This window comes from Halichoeres trimaculatus, unplaced genomic scaffold (genome assembly GCF_033239565.1).
Source record: "Halichoeres trimaculatus isolate MK-OKI-2021-1 unplaced genomic scaffold, fHalTri1.1 fHalTri1_scaffold_8, whole genome shotgun sequence".
NCBI lineage: Eukaryota > Metazoa > Chordata > Actinopteri > Labriformes > Labridae > Halichoeres > Halichoeres trimaculatus.
This window is the reverse complement of record NW_027437186.1, coordinates 10,494,279-10,511,783: the sequence shown is the minus strand read 5'-3', so window position 1 is coordinate 10,511,783 and position 17,505 is coordinate 10,494,279. Positions and strand designations below refer to the sequence as shown.

General features: G+C 38.9%; 1 protein-coding gene across 2 annotated transcripts; it reads right to left on the bottom strand.

Moving 5' to 3' along the window:
- Positions 1-139: 139 nt before the first annotated feature.
- Positions 140-15,062, bottom strand: LOC141795410 (placenta-specific protein 9-like). Of its 2 annotated transcripts, none has more exons than XM_074676265.1 (3): positions 14,816-15,062; positions 2,259-2,350; positions 140-2,033 (listed from the first exon to the last, which is right to left on the bottom strand). In XM_074676265.1, the coding sequence occupies exons 1-3, from the start codon at positions 14,877-14,879 to the stop codon at positions 1,884-1,886; spliced, it is 306 nt and encodes a 101-aa protein (XP_074532366.1). In that variant the 5' UTR covers positions 14,880-15,062; the 3' UTR covers positions 140-1,883. The 2 variants fall into 2 exon arrangements, with proteins under 2 accessions (XP_074532366.1, XP_074532367.1); XM_074676266.1 differs by having other exon boundaries at positions 140-2,030.
- Positions 15,063-17,505: the final 2,443 nt, after the last annotated feature.

Genomic DNA, 17,505 nt, shown 5'->3' with positions numbered 1-17,505 from the left:
TCAGCCTTTTGGCAACAGTTCCACGCTTTGTCCTTGAGTTGGTGAAAAGTTGTGTCAAGATAACAGGTGTCACATAACAAACTACCTCTGTAGAAAAAAAACAAAACAAAACAAAAAAAACATAAAATGATGCCCGTAATAGATGTATTGATCCTCATGCAAGGATGGGTTTTGCTATCAAAAGTATTCTTATTCAATCAAATAAGGTCTTTTGTTAAGATTTTCAGAACACAATAAGTTCAACAAAAGTCTCACACATTTTATAAATGGTTCCCATGAGAATATTTACCCATTAAACTGTGCCCCTTACCAAAGCATGCATTTGTTGTGGAAGCAGACAGATTACACACCTTCTTTTTTTTAAATTTCATGAAAACTCTTTAGCGATGAGGTTGTGTGTTGATTTGTAGCTTCTTAAAGTCTAAAGACAGCAAAAGAAGTTGAAAACCATTTTTTATTTTATTTTATTTTATTTCATTTTATTTTAGCAGAGTTACAAAAGGTCAAAAGGTGGTGTACTGGTTTAGTGTTATTCATCTGAGACCTGGTACTACAAAAAAGGAATCAACAGGACCAGGATAAAGTTACTTGTATCAAATCATTATTCTAGTTTCAAGAAAATATTCAAGAAGATTTTCTTGTTCCATTGGCAGATTTTTTTTTTTATTTGTTCCAAGAAATTCAGACCTTATTTTTTGTCTTAAATTAACTTATAACAATACTTTTTCAGGACTGACCAGTTGAATGTGGCTCATGTTATGAATAACCAGACAAATTTTACTTAAAATAAGAAAAAAACACTTGATAAGAGTTCAGTTTTTTGCAGTGCAGTTAAAGTCCCTCACAGTGTCTTTAGTTGATCCCTGTATCTTGTCATGTTACACTGAAGTTAATCAAACCTGAATTGTAATGTGATAGCAAACCGTTGCTCTGCACATTGGGACAGAGTAAAGCTCCTGTGTAGAGCTGGACCAGTTCTGTATTCTTATCATTTTGGCCTGAAACCACTGGCACAGGGTTGCAAAAACATCCTTTTTACAGTTTCCAGATTCTCCGTCAGTTTTCACTGTTTGAAGAAATGAAATGGACAGCTTAGTCCACTCAGGGCGCCAGAATCAACACGCACTGAAAGTTCCTCACAGGAGCTTGACAGTTTGTATTTGAATGAAAACTACTCATGAAATCTCCCAGCAGATGTGAGGGCTGATGGGTAACACTCACTCTCTGAAGCTACAACTGGATTTCTGCCTAAACTTTTGAGAAATAAGTTTGTTCTTCAGCACAAACTGCCACATGCAGTCCATCCTTTTTAATTTGAAGTTTTCCTCCTTCTGGTGGAGTTAAGCTCCTTCTGTGAGTGTGACTCTGAGCTGCTCAATTAAGTCTGGAGAAAAGAGAGAACAGAAGATGCACTGTGGAAATAACTCGGAAATGAAAACAATGAAAGTCACCAGGATGCTTATTAACAATGGATTGAAATGATACATCTGTGTTTTGTGAATAATATTTGTTGAATCAAACAGATTCCCATGTGGGTTTTGATCACAGCTGACTGTCAGTGCTGTAAGAAAAGTCCTGAAGAAAGGAGGAAAATCTGATCCTGTGCAAACAAGGTCTCAGACCAATCATGTGTATGTTGACTCTATCAAATTTAAGCCCTGGGCTGTCTGATTTATCAAACTTCTGACAAGATAAGACATTTTTAGCAAATTTTTAAGAATTTTAAATCAGATATTAATCAGAGCAATATTTATGAAATTGCTCCTCCACGCTCTGCTCAAAAGAGTAAATCTTGTTTTTTATAAAATCCATCCCCATAATTTTGTGTGAAATTTTATTCATCACATTTCAGTCTCAGTCCCTCCTCATTGGATGTGCTGTTTTCAGGACCCCCTCTCAGCTGGATCCTCAAGGATATCCACAGCTGTCTGTCCTGCATTGTCCAGCAGGGGGCGCCACTTTGGAGCTTCAATGGCATCCAGCAGCGCAGCCAGCTCAACTTCTAATTTGTCCACGGTGTCCTCCACCTTCTGCTGCAGACATGTTTGTGTGGTTGACACAGAAATGAAACATTAATAAGTTGTAGGGTGAATAACAGAGTCATGAATAAAACAAAATAAACATTAAATGAATTTAAATAAAGAAAAGCTGAGGATTTTTCTCAGCTGATGTTTAATAATAAACAACACTGGGGCTGAAAACGTCTCAGCTCCTGGTTTTAAAACCCTCAGGCCTGAAAGTGAGGTTGGTTACATCACCTTCTCCACAACATCCAGGCGGCTGTGAAGGCTTGTATGCTCCTGACAGGTACTAGAACGCACCGCTCGAGGCTGCAGATCTGGTTCAGGTCCTTGAAAAACAGAAAAGATGCAAATCTGAGAGGATTTACACAATGTGGTGTGAGCTTTACCGATAGGAAAGATTATTGTGATGCTGATAAAGTTTACAAAAGCTGTCAATGAGATCAGTGTGCACTGATCTTACAAGACACACGGGTTTAGAAGAGGTTAACCAACAAAAATGAAGCACAGTAAGTCTTTTGGGCAGTGTGAAATAGTAAAAAAGAAGAAACTAAAACTGAACAGCTCACAACAATAGAAACTACATTGACTCTAATGCGTACATTAAATAATTATATCTCCTCTTTTCATTGCTGTTGGTTGAGAAGACTGAGACCACTTTACAGCGAGAAGCCAGTTTAGAGCAGCTTCACTGGAACAAGTATAAGAAGAAAGTCTCTATCTGAACTAAACCCTGTATAAAAAGTGGATGTGTCCAGTCTAGAGGTCTAGATCACAGTCCCATGTGGTCAAGGTTTGAATCCAGTCTGCATCACCTTTCCTGCAGTCACTCCTCACACTCACCCTGTTTCCTGTTCCATCCACATCCACTTTTCTGTCCTTTCAAAATAAAGGCATTAAAAGCCAGGCCATACCCCTAAAGTTGGAAAAACTTTTACTCTCATGGAATGATTGTGATCCCCAAAGGTTAATTGTAGTTTAACTTCCTAAATAATACATTTGGAAGAGGTTTGATTTATTAAATGTTGAAGTTTTGAGAAGACGTATAATATCATATTGTCACAATCATTTCACGAGAAGAGGTAAAAATAATTATCCCAACTTCATGGGTAACAATTGTATGTTCTAAAGTAGTTATTTTTCAACACAAAACCAAGGATAAAGTATTGTAAATACAGTATTGTAAATAAGTATCACTTCTTGTTCTCTTCTGTGGTGGTACTCCCTGTCATCACGCAAACTAAAAATACTGGTATCTCTTCATTTATAAGTGTATCTTACTCATTATATTTGTTCATCTTATTCTACTGCTTGTTTGGAGGCTTGAGTCTGGACTTGGATATAAAACTTTAAAGTTTGGTGCTCTCTGCAGGAGTCTTCACACTTTGTGAACTGTGCTTAATCACAATACCTGTGAAACTATAAAATCTTTAAGTTTTTACTTTAACAACCACTAAAGTGTCCTGAGTTTTAGTTCTCAGAGCAAAAAGCAACAAAGGCTGGCTGTCAGGCCTTCCCAGAGGTATATAAGATCAGTTTCATATGTAAGGACGGGCTGATCACCAATCACTGATCACTGATCCCTGGTCACCGATCAGTGATCCCCCATAATTAAGGACCGATCGATTGGTGCATTTCTAGTTCTTTAAACTTGTTTTGAGTGTGATACTTTGTAACAGCTACATGATATCTGTAATCATGTAGCTATGTTGCTGCCTGTTTTGGCTAGGACGAAGAAAAAAGAAAAAAAATTGAATTCCAGGAAACCTCTTCCTGGTTAATAAAAAGGCTAGATAAAATTAAAAAAAAAAAAAAAAAAAAAAAAAAAAAAAAAAAAAAAAAACAGGTGAACAGTATTCATCCTGGTATTGACTTGATCTTGTGATGATGTGAAAGAAACGTTGCTTTCTGTGAGGATCAGTAGACAGCATGGAGGAAAGTTTCAGGTAATTTAGAAACCAAGAAACATTAGATTAATGTTTAATAACTGTCTGATGACCAGATACCAGCAAAGAATAGAAGAAGGTGGAGAAGATGGTTTTTGCAGCAGTCAGCTCTCTGAGCTCTCTAAACTCAGGGTGTGAGTTCATGAGCAGGATGTGGGAACGATGGGGGGGTCACATGCATTGTTCCAGACATCTCTCCTCTCAGTGATGTTTCCAATTATCAGCTTGTCTTTGAAGAGAACATATTTGAGGAGAAGCTGCATCCTCTCACAGGACTCGGCTCCTTTCTTCTAACAGCGTCTGACTGCCTGTAGGCCGAGTTACGCTGATAGAAGCTCAGAGCGGAGAACTTCTCAGTCATTCTCTGAACGCTGGCGGAGCAGCAGTCACTGTTACTCAGGTGAAACATTAAGTCTGTCTGCAGACAGCTACAGCCTGACAGATTGTGTTGTTATCCAACATTAATGATAGTGTTGGTTCAGCCTCCGCAGGCCAGGTTTAGTCAATATCATTCCTCTCATTCTGTGGCTGCCTGCCAGCGACCAAACAAGGCCGTGTTTCTCCTTTTCTCCAGGAAAAATGAGGTCCCAGAAATAACACTTTAGGTCCAACATAAAGTTTCCTCCAGTGAGCCAAACCTCAAACTCTCCAACAGCACAAACTTTAAGTCTGAGCTTTAAAACTGCTTCTCTCTGGAGTCGTCTGGTGTGAGTCATCCTGGATGTTGGCTGTTGGAGCACTCTGAGTAAGACTGTTTATCTTTAAAACTTTTATTTGCAAACATTTAAACTCTTATTACTCATTTTGTCCTCAGTGCAATGTTTACCTCTCTTCATTGGAAGAGCAGAGGTCCACATGTGCAAACTTTAGGAAAAATCATGCTCAAGAACAAAGACATTCAGTTTCTAAATATCTTCCACACAGACAAACACAGACCAACTTTCTGTTTAGTTTTCCATCTTTTTCGTCCAGCACCAGTTGTTGATTTCACATCTTCACATCTGGACGGTACAGGGGAGGATCAGGGCCACATGTTGAATCAATTAGTGTTAGGCTTCAACCAAGAATTTTTACTTTGATGAAGCAAATGAAAAAAAAAAAAGAAAGAAATATTTTCAACTATTATATGATATTTAATTCAAAATTGTTTTTGTTTCTTTAATCTGCTCTGGAGACCTTTCAGTTTGTGTTTGATCCATGCAGCGGTTCCATGAACATATATAAGGAAAAAAAAATTGTCAAAATGACCTTTAACGGATATGAAAATGATAATAGCTAAGTGTGTATCATCTAAAAATTGTCAAGACCTGAAGAATGCTGAAACGTAAATATGTGGGTTTGTTTGGTCTGTAAGACAGCAGGAAGGACAAAATGTTCCAAAACAATGATAGTGAATGAAGTGATGTTGCTTGACAAGTGATGGACAGTAACGATCAAATATGGACACTAAAAGACAATCAAGAATTATGTCATACATCTGTAAATGGAATCAAAATTCATAATAATCTGATGAAATGTGAAAAAGAGGAGACTAAATATTGAGGAAATGGGGACTGGACTAGATAAGCTCTGCTTCTCCCCTCTTCCTTTCGGACATGTACAATGTGATCATCTATTGACAATGTGTGATACTGTATAAGTGTGCTGACATGACCAAAAAAAAAAATAAAAAATCAAATCAAAGATCTGGCGCCCCCTGTCAGTGAAGTTGACATTATTTGAGGACTTCACAAAAGGAGACAGATTCTAATTTTTTTTCAAGAAAGAAAGAAAGAAAGAAAGACAGAAAAAAAAAGAATTCTAATGATTATTTTTAAAGAGAAAAAACAACAACCTGAGATTCATTGCAGAACAAAAATTCAGAAATTTTATACTAAAAGATTTCTGAAAAAAAAGAAAACCTCATAAAATGTCAGTGTAAAAATTATGACTCATTGCAAAAAATTAAAAAATCTTGAAACAGAATTGTATAAATATTGAAAAAAGGCATAAAAAAGAATCAGAAATCTGAGAATGGATCTTAGAGAGGGGCAGAGAGTTGATGTGCTCGTGCCTGAGTAAGGCTGCGTGCGCGCCCCTCCGTGGCTGAGCAGTGACATTTGTGCAAGTCTTCGAGTTTCTGTTTGTTGTTATCATGTGCTTATATGCTGAGGTTTTTTTTTTTCTCGATCTCAAACTACGCCCCTGTTGGGAATAGTCTGGAATCGACTTTTTTTTCCCTCTCTTGTTTTTTCATATCTATTGAAAAAGGGGCGCTGGGTAGCTGGCAGCTCCTAGGTTCATCTAATTTCTGTGTTTCCCCATGTTTGTTTTCTTATACGTCTTGAAAGGGATGTAACTGAAATGAAATTTTTCCTTGGGGATCAATAAAGTATCTAATTCTGATTAGGTGACACGTTTAGATAGATAGATAGATAGATAGATAGATAGATAGATAGATAGATAGATAGATAGATAGATAGATAGATAGATAGATAGATAGATAGATAGATAGATAGATCTCTCTAAACCCTTTCTTTCTTCAGTTTTGAGTTTTTTCCAGCAGAGCTGATCAGAAATGATTCTTCTCTCTTATTCTGTGCGCTGTCTCATGTTCAGCCGTGCCTCAGCATCAGACTGAGCTGATATTGCAGATATCTCATGGAAACATTTTACAAGCTCCATTACAGCCAGCGAGGAGCGAGGGACGCCAAGTTCAGAACAAACGTGAAACAAGCTGACAGAGAGACAGAGCAATGGAGACAGGCAGAGTGAGTTCATCAGGAGCCACCACTGATCAGAAACACTATCTTTACATGAGTTACCAGAAGCCTGTTCAAGGTTTCTGACTGGACCATGACTTCAGTTTTCATAAAAAGGAAAAGAAAAGAAAAGAAGTCGACAGCTGTTACAGATACACAGCTGTGTTCCCATCATCAGTGTTGTTTATATGGTAACTGTGAACGCATCACAGCCTGCTCTTCATCATGAACGCTGCATGAAAAGGAATACGTGACTACGCTGTTTGCACAAACTACAGACACATCAACATGCTGACGCAGCACAGCTGGGAAGTTTTCTTATCATTAGCCTGTGTTCTACACTGCAAAAGTCAGCTCTCAAAAAAATAAATAAGCACTTTCTCTGCCTCAGGAACAAGGACATGCCACCTCTTACATTTTTAAACCAAGCGACGAGAAAGCGTAGTGACAAAGAAGCCGCAGACTCTCTGAAACTAGTGCAGCTACTCTGAGACTGTGTTTACACTGCAGGCAGAGGTGACCCAAATCTGATGTCTTCTTGCTCACATGTGACTCAGATGTATTTTTATGACAGTTTTTACAGCACAAGTGAGTGAAATGTGATATTGTTCAGTCAAATTTGGGTTACCTTCACGTGTGGTCCTAAATTCAGAAACAGGTCAGATCGACTACAGCTTAGTCGGGTCAGGATACACACCACTTTAAAGTCACACCTGAGCTTCACTCTCAGAGCTCTGTGATGAAAACATACATATAGTGAACCCAGTGGAAGCAAACCTCAACCATGCAGCTAACCTTTCCTCCTCATCATCACCAGCTGCCCGTGGCTTCACAGGTTTTTCAGTTTTTCAGTTTCAAAGTAAAACCCTGAACCTTCTGGCCTGAGTGGCTGCCTTGTTCACTTTAGGAATTTAAGTGAGTTCCAGTTCAGCTCAAATTGAGAAAGTGATGCAAACTGTTTAAGCTGATTACCCAGCTTTCTCATCTGGACAACAAACTCGATAGATTTTGATGAGTCAGGACCCCACAGGAAACTGGACCACACAAATCCAGCCATCCATTATCTTTAACCCTTTACTTTTTCAGGTCTTTGGAGCCTATCTTAGTTGTCATCAGAAAAATGTGGGGAACATCCTGAACTGGTCGCCAGCCCATCACGGGACAGACAACCATTCACACACCTACAATATGGGCAAATTCAGAGTGACTGATCAACTTGGTGAGCATGTTTTTGAAATGTGGGAAGTTGGAGTGAACCCACGCATGCACAGGGAATGAAGACACCTGCACAGTCAGGGAACTGAACCAGGAACCCCCTTGGTGTGACACAACAGCGGATGTGAGAGCATGCCGAGGGGCCACTGAACCCCAACCATCTCTGATAGAGAAAAGTGGAGAAAGATCCTGTGACAAGAACAGCTCCTTCCTACCTGGGGTCCCTCATCCAGGTCTACACTCCTTCTCGCCTACTACGCTCTGCTTATGAAAGACGCCTGGTACTTCCAGCACAGCGCAGCTGTAAATCTCTAGCCAGACTCTTCTCCTCTGTTGTGCCCAAATGGTGGAATGAATTACCCAACTCTATATGATCCACAGAGTGTCTTTCTATATTTGTTTGAAGACTCATCTGATCAGGGAACACTAAGGCCCTTACCTCCAATTCACATAAAAGTGTGAGCGCTGCGCCACACCACGCACTATGCCATACTTAGAAACCACTCTAGTCAATCATTGCATTCACACAGCACGTGCTGGGGTCCACCAGCACCAACTGCTGAGCTTGGCTGTTTCGCTGTGAGTCTATTTTGGCCCAAGTGCGCTGCAGAAATGTGCCAATCTCTGCTGAACAGATCGTACCAAACAGAAAATCAGACACAAAAACGACCTGAGTATCCGGTCATTTCAAAATAAAGCTCCATGATCTGGCTCCCGGAAGGTGAAGGCTTGGACTGAAGGTGCTGAAATTTTGAGAGGGCCAGGTGAGTTAAACATGCTAGATCACAGTTCTCCTGTGATCTTGAGATCCCGGGTATCCAGCTGCTTTGGGCCCTGTGTTGTGCTTCAGACACATCCAGTGTGAAATGGTGCACACACCAAAACCACAGAGCTGGGTGCTCACGCTTTATGTGTGAATTAGGGGTTAATCTGACTCTTCTCCTCTTTGTCCTCAGAAGCAGAATGAGTCAGAAGGTCTCAGACCCAGCTCTTAGTGAATTTTCAGCATGAATTACTGAATGGTGTTGAAGGTTGAACGATATTGTTGACGCTGATTTTTAATCGTGGTTAGCTGTGGCTACATTATTTTAGATGTAAAATAAATAAATAGATTAATTAATTAATTAATTAATTAATTAATTAATTAAGACAACAAAAAATAAAAAATAAAAAAAACATCAAAACATCAAAAAAGTTTCTGCTAAATGAAATCCCAGAACTGTAGAAGATCCTAAGCTGCTTCAGGGTATCTGGAACATGAATTAAAATGGTTATTTGTATCAGAGGTATCACCGAATGTGGAACCAGAAAGACTTTTAGCTTAATAATAATAATAATAATAATAATAATAATAATAATAATAATAATAATAAAGATAAAATTAAAATACTACTAATAATAATACAATAAAAATCCATTTAGTTGTTCATGTCTGTGATTGGCGGCCAAGCAATCAGCAGATAATATACAGTATAGTGAACAGGTGGGTGAATTGAGCTCACCCTGTGAGGATTTCAGTTTCCATAACCATCCGCTCACTTTCCACAAGTCCTCAGTTTTTCTTCTTGTTCGCAGAAAACACTGCATAACTTTTCCCTTAAAGTATTTTTCTTAAAATATGGCTATAATCTTAACTGTCCACATAGAAAATTGCAACTGATTAAAATAAGTAATCCTGACTTAACTAGCCTGACCTGGAAGTCAGATTCAGAGACGAATTCAGAGACAGAAGTGACTCTCTGACTTCTTTACATTTTAACCAAACATACACTCTCCTGATTTCAGTTCAATTTGAATTCATCCCATCTTCTTTATTTTGTTTCAGTGGAACAGGCTGTTTGTTCCTGTTTGTGTTGGATCCTGCTTTTGTTCAATCATTTCTTCTCCACTAGAAATGTTCCAACGAGTTGAGAAACCACAGAAAGAAACTCCAAAACACTTCAGCACACACACACACACACACACACACACACACACACACACACACACACACACACACACACACACACACACACACACACACACACGTAAAGATGATGATGATCTAACTCACTGACTCCACCCGAGGACAGAGGTGAATGACCATGTGTGTTTGAGTGTGTGTGTGTGTGAGTGTGTGTAGTTTCTGCTCACTCTGTGTGTGTTTGTGCTCTTACAGGAGAGGGAGAGAGTTCAGTGGAGTGAAGGATTGAAAAGTCAGCGCAGGTCAGAGTCAAACACACACAGCTCAGCTCAACACACTCATTGAAACACTACTACACTCTGCATGCACAGTAAAGAAAGAGTAAACTCCTGTAGAAATGTGTGTGGGCACAGATAAACAGTCTGATTCAAAGTAAATATAAGAAATGTGAATATTTATATTGGCATTTAAATATAATAAATATATATATATATATATAAATAAATAAAAATAAAAATATTATGTTTCAGGCCCCGTGTTTCTTTAACCACTTCACTAAAAGTTCAGCTACTTTCTAAACAAACTGACACAGCAACTAAGTTTTCCCTTCACTCGTGTCTTCTATCAGCTTCTACAGTAAACACACATTTCAGCTGCTGGTGCTAACATGCTAACTTAATGCTAAGACTGAAGCATAAAATCATAAAAGAGCCCTCACACATGAAACTGTCACCTTCTGTTACGGGTTAAGGAGCCTGTGTGAGGGAGTGAGGGAAGCGAGTTTAGGGCCTGTGTCCACTGAACGCGTATTTGGTGCTTTTGCTTTAACCACTAAGCACAGAAAACCTGTGGGTATCAGTTATTTTTAACTGAAACATCTGAACGACAACTGAGGCAATTAAATTTATCTAATCTAATCTAATCAAATGTATCTGGCTTTCATTTCAGCTGCTTTAATCTCCTTCTCTTTAAATTAAGATCAAGGCGTTTCCCTCCTGCTCGATGGCAGAGCTGTTCACCCAGGTCTGTGTGTGTTTATTAAGGCCCCTTCACTCATCATCTCACCTGAACATACTGGATATTATCTGCAGAGTGGAAACATCAGAGTCAGTGACTCAGACTTGAAACAGACTAAAGCCTGTCAACCACTCTGTATAAAGTCTGCTCATGTGTGAACATAGAAGATGTCCATACGGTTGAACTGATCTTTTGTTGCATTGCGTTCTTCTGTCTTTATCTGTCTTCCAATTCTCTGACAATTGTCTGTAATTCATCTACAGAAACATCTATAGCATCACTTGAAGTGATGGTTTTAACCAGAATTTATGGATGTCATCTCAACCCTATTGATCTCTCTCCTATGAACCATTCATTAAAAAGTTTTCTCATTCAGATGCAGATTCGTTAGTCTCATCATTTGACATCCCGCATCAGCTAATCCATTTTACTTTTGTGCCAGTTGTTCAAGGCAACGTATGATTGGATAATCCGGATTCAGGCACAAATTTAAAGATTTCTAATCCGGATTATCAGTAATTTAAACTTGACTACGTATCTGCGTATGAGCTGCCAGCTTTCTCTGCACTTCAGGCACTGACATTGTGATGAGCATTAAAGACTGCTAATGCTAGAAGAAAACATTTCTCAAACAAGATGTAACACTTATCTAAAGATAGGTTTTCAATTAGCTACCAGGGTAGGTTGTAAAAGTGAGACAAAAAATGAAAAAACAGAGGTCACACCCCTCAAAAAGAGGTTTATTGAAACAAAACAAACCAGAACAATGTCTCTCTGCTCCAGTAACCTACACTGGGACATCACTGGACCCTCAGCTTCTGCAGTGATTTGTAGGAACATCAGAGATCCTGTGTGTTTCTGTGACTGCTCACTTTGTCCTCATCAGATGCTTTTTAAAAACATTTTCAGGCACACCTCTGTCAGTCTTTCTTTTCTATTGCCTAGGCGTTCTGTAACACTTTTAAAACCAAGAAAATGTTCTTAGTTGTACATAAGGGGATAGTTTTAAAGATGTGTTACAACCATCCCCACCCCTGTCAGCCAGTGTTAAGCTAGCTGTATTAGCATAGTGGATTTACATTAGCATGGTAAAATTGCATCACATTTTGCCTGAGAAACTACAATTTATTCTGATATAAGCCAAATGGTTTTATCTGGAATAGTATAAGTACCAAAGAAAAAATTAGTCTTGGTCAGAAAAATACTTTCTTACCTCAAAATCTTTTTTTTTCTCCATAGAATCTGCATGCAGCTGTTTCCAGCCCTGACAATCACCATGTGTGATCAGGGTGGAAGTGGGTAAACATTGAAATGAACATTTAACTCCTATCTTATTCCTGATTGGTGGAATTGGTGGTGTTACAACTCTCCCCATGTTACAACCACAGACTGCAAATAACAATAGATGTCATCTGATGTGAGGTCACCACAAAAACTGCTCCCCCTGGTGGCTGGCTGCAGTATAGGTCAAAAAATCCAGTTCTCCAGCTATTCCAGTTGGGCTGTGGTCAAACTTTAAAAAATTGATACACCTTGTGGAAATTTTTCTCACGTCCGATTACTGTGGTGATTGGAAAATATTATTTGACTGTCTTGTAGCGCTAGGCGCTACCCAAGTAGCTGCCTGTTGCAGCAGCTCTCTCGTCTTTGTCCGTTTCTTGTAATTTCTTCGTCTCTTTTTCATAATCTTTGTATCTGGAGTGGATCATCACTTTGTATGGTTCATTGTCGGTCACGGACACCAAACTTTTTGTGGCTTCGGCGGTATTTTTTACTACTTTTCTCCTGTGTTTGTCTGGAGATCCTACATGTAACCATGGCTGCATTGTTTACATACGAAATTAGCTGTTAGCAGCCTGTAGCATGTCAATGCTAACTAGCGTAGGGCTTGATGATTTCCCTCGAGCTGAGGAGGAGGAGGTGAGGACGACGTGCTGGTTCTCGGGTGTGAGCTGGGCGGTGATGATGTGGACCTGTCCTTCCATCCATCGTTGTTGGGAACGTGGGATCTCGCTCCGGGGGATGGATGAGCTAGCTGTGCTAATCCAGCGGCATCATGCTGTTCAAGGACGTGGCTGACGGAGCTGACATCGGACGCTGGCCCCACATCGGAGGAGCTTCGCCTGCTGTGAGCAGACAGGATCCAGGAGACAGAGACTGAACAGACTGCTGGGGAGGCTCAGTCCTGGACCCTGTGGAGGTGGAGACTGGCTGGGCTGGAGAGTGGTGGACGAGTGGTGGACAGGATGTCATCATCTAATTTCTTATGGACATTTTTGCACTTTCTATACTCTTTCTTACTTTTGTTTTCTTAAATGCTGCGGTGACTCCTGAATTTCCCCTCGGGGATAAATAAAGTATTTTCTATTCTATTTCTATTCTATTCTATTCTTGTATTCAAGTCCTCTTTTTCCTGAAAAGTTTCATTTCCATTATTTATAAGAGGTTAAAAACAAAGCTTTACGTTATGTTTAACGATGATTGACAGCTGCTGTTCTTGTGTATTTGTTTGGGGGGGGGGATTGTAGAATAAAAGGAGGTCAAGCCAGGAAGTGATTAGACTCTTGAAAGAAAAATATATATATATTTTTTTGTCACCCAGCTCCACTAAGATTCTCCCAGAATCCCTCACAGTCTACTGCGTAGACTCTGGCTGCACAACTGCTGCCAATAGCTTCACCTGTGACGGGGGAATTTCGGCTTCAAAACCGTACAATGGTAAATGGCGGAGCCACACTGTCCACTCTATATACAGTCTATGGTTACAACCATACCTAGTCTCCCCTACCGTGTAAAATCAGCATTATTCTCTGGTACCTTTAATTAGTGGGAATTTGGGACCTTACACTGATGATTTACTGACAGTGTAGCAGGAGATATGTTTTCATCTTAGTCCAAAATTGAACAACCTGAAAATCTGTAAATTGACACAATGACTTTTTTTTTTACAGAGTCCCCTTGGATGCTGTGCTTACAATAAATTTTCCTGACTGAAGTACTTAAACTAAATTGACTGGTTCATGGAAAGGAATGAATCCGTTAATTTAATGTTAAGATGTCTATGAGACATGATAAATAACCAATTACAAATAAATGAGATTGCTGGAGCAGTTATTAAGGCTTTTAAAGAAAAAACAAAACAAATTGAAATGAGTATTTTTTCCCCTGGATTTTTTTCAATGAAAACAACTTATTCTGTTTTCTACAGGACCCCTAAAGGGACATATGCAGAAAAAAAATATATAAATATACCTTTCTCATACGCACAAGAAACATATTTTTTCTGCTTATGTTCCTTTGGGGGCTCTGTAGATTTCACTCTCAGATAATTGTTTTTAAACACTTATGTTTAGAGAAAGTGTCTCTTTATCTTGGAAACCATAAAAACAACACTTGTACAAAGTCTTTTCTCCTGATTTACTTCTGAGTTTAGCTGAAATATGAGCTTTCTATGTTTGTCAGTGACACTGTGTGCCTGCTTGTGTTCATGCAGCTGGTCATTCCTGCAGAGTGAAGTCAGTGTAATACACACTTGAGACCATCACTGACTTTTTGTCTCTGGAGAATTCTTCCACATTTTTATAAATGCTGCATTAGATTTTAGTTTCTCTGTCAAACAAAGACAAATGCTCTGTTTTGATGCAGGCTGACGGCTATAAAGGATGAAGGAAAGAGTTATCGTCTGAAACTCTGCTGACTGAGTATTAGATGAAGTGAAGCCTGGCCTGCTACATAATTAGAAACAGATGTGCTGTAGTCCCTGAACACACACAGACTGATGATGTCAGCTTTCTGTGTGTGTTCATCCACACACAATAGTGAAGTGTAGAAGAGCATGAAACAAAGAAATGACAAATGGAGGAGATCTGCATATGAATATGTTTTTTCACTGTGCGGATTCAAAATCATCTCCTGTCTAAACCTTCTGACTGACCTTTGACCTCTCTACCACCCCCCAGCTGTCTCCCTTACCTGCAATTGTGTAGCCAATCAGGAGAAAGATCAGTCCAACCGAGGATGAGGAAGGGCGGGTCATGATGAGACCTGGAGTCCGACACAAAGACAGAAACAAAAGTCAAAGAAGAATCCTCAAAGAATAAAACGACTCCTTCTTTAAACTCCTTCTCCTTTCTTCTCTGTGCTGTGTTTGCTGTCTGTCGTTCTTAAATCCCTCTCTCTGACGTGGTAGTGCCCAGTTTCCTAATGAAAACATAAGATGCAAGACACAAAGCCCAGTATGTGAGAGGAAGGGGCGGGCGGCATGGAGCAGGGAGGGGACTCAGACCAACGAGCCTCTGGATGAGAAAATCTGGTTTCACTTAGTTTGATATAAGTTGTGAGTTTTAGGTTACATGTGTGGACAGAGGAATTTTCATGATTACACTGGAAATAAAACCCTACCAGTAAATATTTTTAATTTTGTCATTGAATAGTTTTTTTTTTTTTTTTTTAACTAAACATGACTGAATTTCAACACTTTCCAACCCTAAATTTTTGTACCCAATTTTATTGTTTCTTTTGTGAGTGAAGGGAATGGGGAGAGGGGGAATTAAACACAAAGATTAAGACTGTCATATTTTTTTCTTGAAGTCAAGTTTTACAAAAAAAAATGTACATGAAAATAACACCACCACCAAAACATATGAGAAGGACTGTGCAGGGGCACCTTAGTATTAACACAACACTTAAAAGATAACTTGCAAATATTGGTCTTGAAGTTTTAGTGGTTGCTGCTGTTATACAATCATGTGAGGTTTACTAATGGGTTGGACTGAAATGAGGCAAACTACTGCAGTCTGTGCTTCTAGAAAGAGTTAACCACATTCAAATGAATCTGTAACAGCCCAGCCACACAGTACAATACATAAAATTAGAAGATAATGCAAGTAATGATATTTCAAATTAATTTAGAAATTACTACAATGTTTTCACAGGAAATTCAATAAAGTATGGTAGCTACTATGATGAACCTCAAGACCAACTCTGTTGTTGATATCTACTTGGTTTAGAGCAATAAGGTCAGTGGCAGCTCCAGTATGAAAGAAGAAGGGCTCAACCAGAGTCTGGACTTGTTGAAGGCAAGTGGTGTGGCTCTGGACTGCATCGCCACTGACCGACGTCCACAAATACAAAAATATCTGAGTGAAAACAACATCTCACACTTCTTTAACGCAAGACTCCTGGAGAAAGTTCCACTTCCTTTTCTTCCCCCTTTTCAATCAATAAGAAATCCACAGCTGCTTGTTTTGAAAGTATGGGTCAACACACACAGAGCAGCTGTTACATGTGACAATCGTAATCCAGTGCGATGGATTGAAAGTTAAAAGATTATGGATTCTATAATGCCAACTTTGGCTTTCATGTTAAAAAGATGCACTTTGTGTGCTCAAGAACTTAGTGCTATCTCTTTGTAGGCATTTCTAAAGAGATGGATAAGATTGCCCAAAAGAAATATGGTGTCAAACTAAAGAAGTGGAAAAGGTTTTTCAGAAACCATATCTTCTGGACTGCTGCCATGTCAGAAACTGGGTCAGAGAGAGTGGCAAAATGGACCTCTATGTTAAACCATGTGCAGGACATCCACACACACCAGGACCCTCTTTTTCCCAACTGCCAACATCCGCTGCGCCAAACCAAGGACAAAGAGACACGGCTGACAGCAGGTGTGTTACTCATACACAGACAACGTAAACTCTTGTTTTTGAAAAAAAAAAAAAAAAAAGTATTGTATGAAAAATACCTGACCCACACAGCATCTTAAGTCAGTTTTATATATTCAGAAATTAATGCAGTTTTTGTTTTTTAATATCCTATTCTGAATGAAAAATCCAATAAGCAAAACATACACAGACCCTGAAGACTGTCATCAAGGCCCCTGTGAGCTGCTAATACTGTCAGTTGCGCCTGTGGCTGTTGAGGAACTGACTGATCTACTGGTAAACATCAGTATTTTCACTTTTTTTGTCATTTCGACATTAATCTTGAAATTGTATTTTGACTTTATTCCCAACATTTTGTACATATTCTTGACATTTAGACTTCAATCTCGGCCTGCCCAAAATTATTTTCTCAACCAATGATGGTCCTAATCTGCTTCCATAGGCTCTACGCCCTTTAACAAGGATAGCACTTTACTAATGGGTTCTAGTGGAAGACTGCAACAGTGTCAGTACTTGTAGAAGTTTTTTTACTAACTAAGAAACAAACTCAAAGAAAAAAAAAATGACTCAAACTCTAACCCTAATTGTAATTTTTTTCTACAAGCAACAAATTTGGTACATACACTGCAAAAACTGAAAACTAATAGTGTCGGTCACATTTTTAGTAAAAATTGTCTTATTATGGATATTAGCCACATTCAACTGATATGTTCAGAAACATGTTTCATTTGAAGATTTAGACCTTAGAACTAGGTCTAAATTGGTTGTAACAAGTGAAAAATATTCAGACAATGAGGTAAGAAAAACATTCTAGTCAAATTTTGTGAACGTAGAATAATTTCTTATTATAAGAAACTTTTCTCTTACCCCATTGTTAGAGTTTTACTTTTTTACTTTTTTACTAGCAATTGAGACTTCATTTAAATCTTTAAAAAACTTGAAACTAAGACAGTTTGCTGGACTGATCAGGTGAATGTGGCTCAAATTAACTGTAAAAGTCAT